Source organism: Octopus bimaculoides, chromosome 13 (genome assembly GCF_001194135.2).
Source record: "Octopus bimaculoides isolate UCB-OBI-ISO-001 chromosome 13, ASM119413v2, whole genome shotgun sequence".
In the NCBI taxonomy this organism is placed as follows: Eukaryota; Metazoa; Mollusca; class Cephalopoda; order Octopoda; family Octopodidae; genus Octopus; species Octopus bimaculoides.
The window spans coordinates 10,228,984-10,231,033 of NC_068993.1; the positions used below are offsets into that span (position 1 = coordinate 10,228,984).

The 2,050-nt window shown below is 41.0% G+C and overlaps 1 protein-coding gene across 1 annotated transcript in view; it reads right to left on the reverse strand.

The window, feature by feature from the left end:
• The window catches only part of LOC106874550 (zinc transporter 9), a 34,990-nt gene that overhangs the window by 10,422 nt on the left and 22,518 nt on the right, over positions 1-2,050 (reverse strand). The window contains exon 12 of the mRNA XM_052972569.1: positions 1,482-1,553. Coding sequence (XP_052828529.1) covers positions 1,482-1,553 — 72 coding nt within the window. The remainder of the gene's footprint in view (positions 1-1,481; positions 1,554-2,050) is intronic.

Sequence of the window (2,050 nt, forward strand, 5' to 3'; positions counted from 1 at the left end):
CATACATCACCATTAGGGGAAAGTGAACATTGGATAGCAGGGGGAATGATGGTTCAAGTCCAACCTAGGCTTAGATGATAACAATAACAGAAGACCAGTTAAGTAGAAGGTGAGGCAATCATTATAACTTTTATTCTTTACTTGTTTCTGTCATTAGATTGCGGCCATGCTGGGGCATCATCTCGAAGAATTTGTAATTGAATGAATCGACTCTAGTACTTTGTTTTATTTTTTTTTAAGCCAGGTACTTATTTTATTTGTCCCTTTTGCTGAACTGCTAAGTTACGGGGACATGAACACACCAGTGTGTGGCGGGGGACACAAACACATACTCATATGTATATGCATGACAAGCTTCTTTTAGTTTCCATCTACAGGATCCTCTCACAAGGCTTCAAATGAAGACTATAGTAGAAGTGCCACCAGTACGAGAGCCAGTCAGGGGACACTGGCATCAACCACGTTCAAATGGTGCTCTTTACGTGGTGCTAAAAAGCACCATTCAAACATGGCTGATGCCAATGCCCCCAGACTGGCTCCCGTGCCGGTGGCATGTAAAAAGTACCAAAACATAAAACCAAGGTCATCACTTGCAAATAACGATGACTTTGTAATGAGTCTAGGACATCTACCTCCCATGGACAAAAACCCCACCAAGGACAATTACCCCTGGGGACAACAACTCCCTAGGATAATTACCCCTAAACAGTTAACCCCTGATGTGTACCGTTTTTTTCTGGTGTATAAGCCACTATTTTTTACCTGGGAAATTTAGTGTGCAGCTTAGAGAAAGGTGAACTTAATGTATGTATTTTTTATCAGTTTCAGGAGGAAAATGATTTGTGTATGGAAATCGAATGATTCCACCGATCTTTTCACTGACAGATGACATGCTGTTGAGTATGTTGCATGAGTGGATGGGAAAGTGAAGGGATTTTTAAGGGGGCCCGATATAGTCACAAGCAGACATGGACACTCTCTCACGACCTTTCCACACTTCATCTAATCCACTAAAGTATCCAAGATGCGAGAGCTGAACGGAGAGAGAGAGAGTTGTACCAGTAATAACCTGGTGCTCGTTTTTCAGCTGACTGGAATGGAACAACATGAAATGAAGTGTCTTATTCAATGTGCTGCCCAGTCCAGGAAATGAACCTGCAAACTTGTGATTGTGAGTCCAACACCTTCAGAATCTTAAAAATAGTACCATAAATGACAGTATTTTATTCAAGCAGTGTATCTTCTTAACTCCCAAATCTAACAGATACAGCTCAGCAGGTAATTAATCCTTTGCCAAACCATAATCTAAGCTTATACTCAACAAAGTTAGTTCGCACTATAATTCACACACAAATACAAACACACACGCATGTACCAATTAGCAAATGTAGTTGTCTCCCTTGCAGATCAGTCAGAATGTCTCTCTCTCTCTCTCATAAGCTGTTTTACTCAACTGGTTTGTCATAACGAAATTCACTTACCATATTCCCAGAATTTCATGTTCTTTGCCTTTGAACTCTTTCTCACTTCAGCAATGGCAACAATAAGAGTGGCTGTTGAGAAAATGAGAAAATTATTTTCGAATTTAAAACAAAAAAAATTAAGTAGGGGAGACATCACAATCTTAATCTCCCTAAATTGACCCTTTTGATGCCACTCAAGACAGCCCATGGTTCCATAATAAAAATTTTCTGCATTAAAGCAATCTAAATTAAACCTTCCATGAAATCCAGGTTTTAAATCCCAGCTTAATAATCCTTTCTACTAAAGGGCACAAGGCCCGGATTTTCTGGGGAGGGAGAAAGTCGTTCACATAGACTCAACTGGTACTTAATTTATCAACCCTGAAAGGATGAAAGACAAAGACGACCTCGGTGGGCTGGAGGGTTTGACAGGAGCTGGCCAAGTAGAAGTCTACAACAGGCTACTGTGTCTGTTTTGGCAGGGTTTTTACGGTTGGATGCCCTTCCTAACGCCAACTGACCAGCAGAGTGGGCCGAGTGTTTTTTACATGGCACTAGCACAGGCGAGGTCAGTTTTAGCAGTTTTT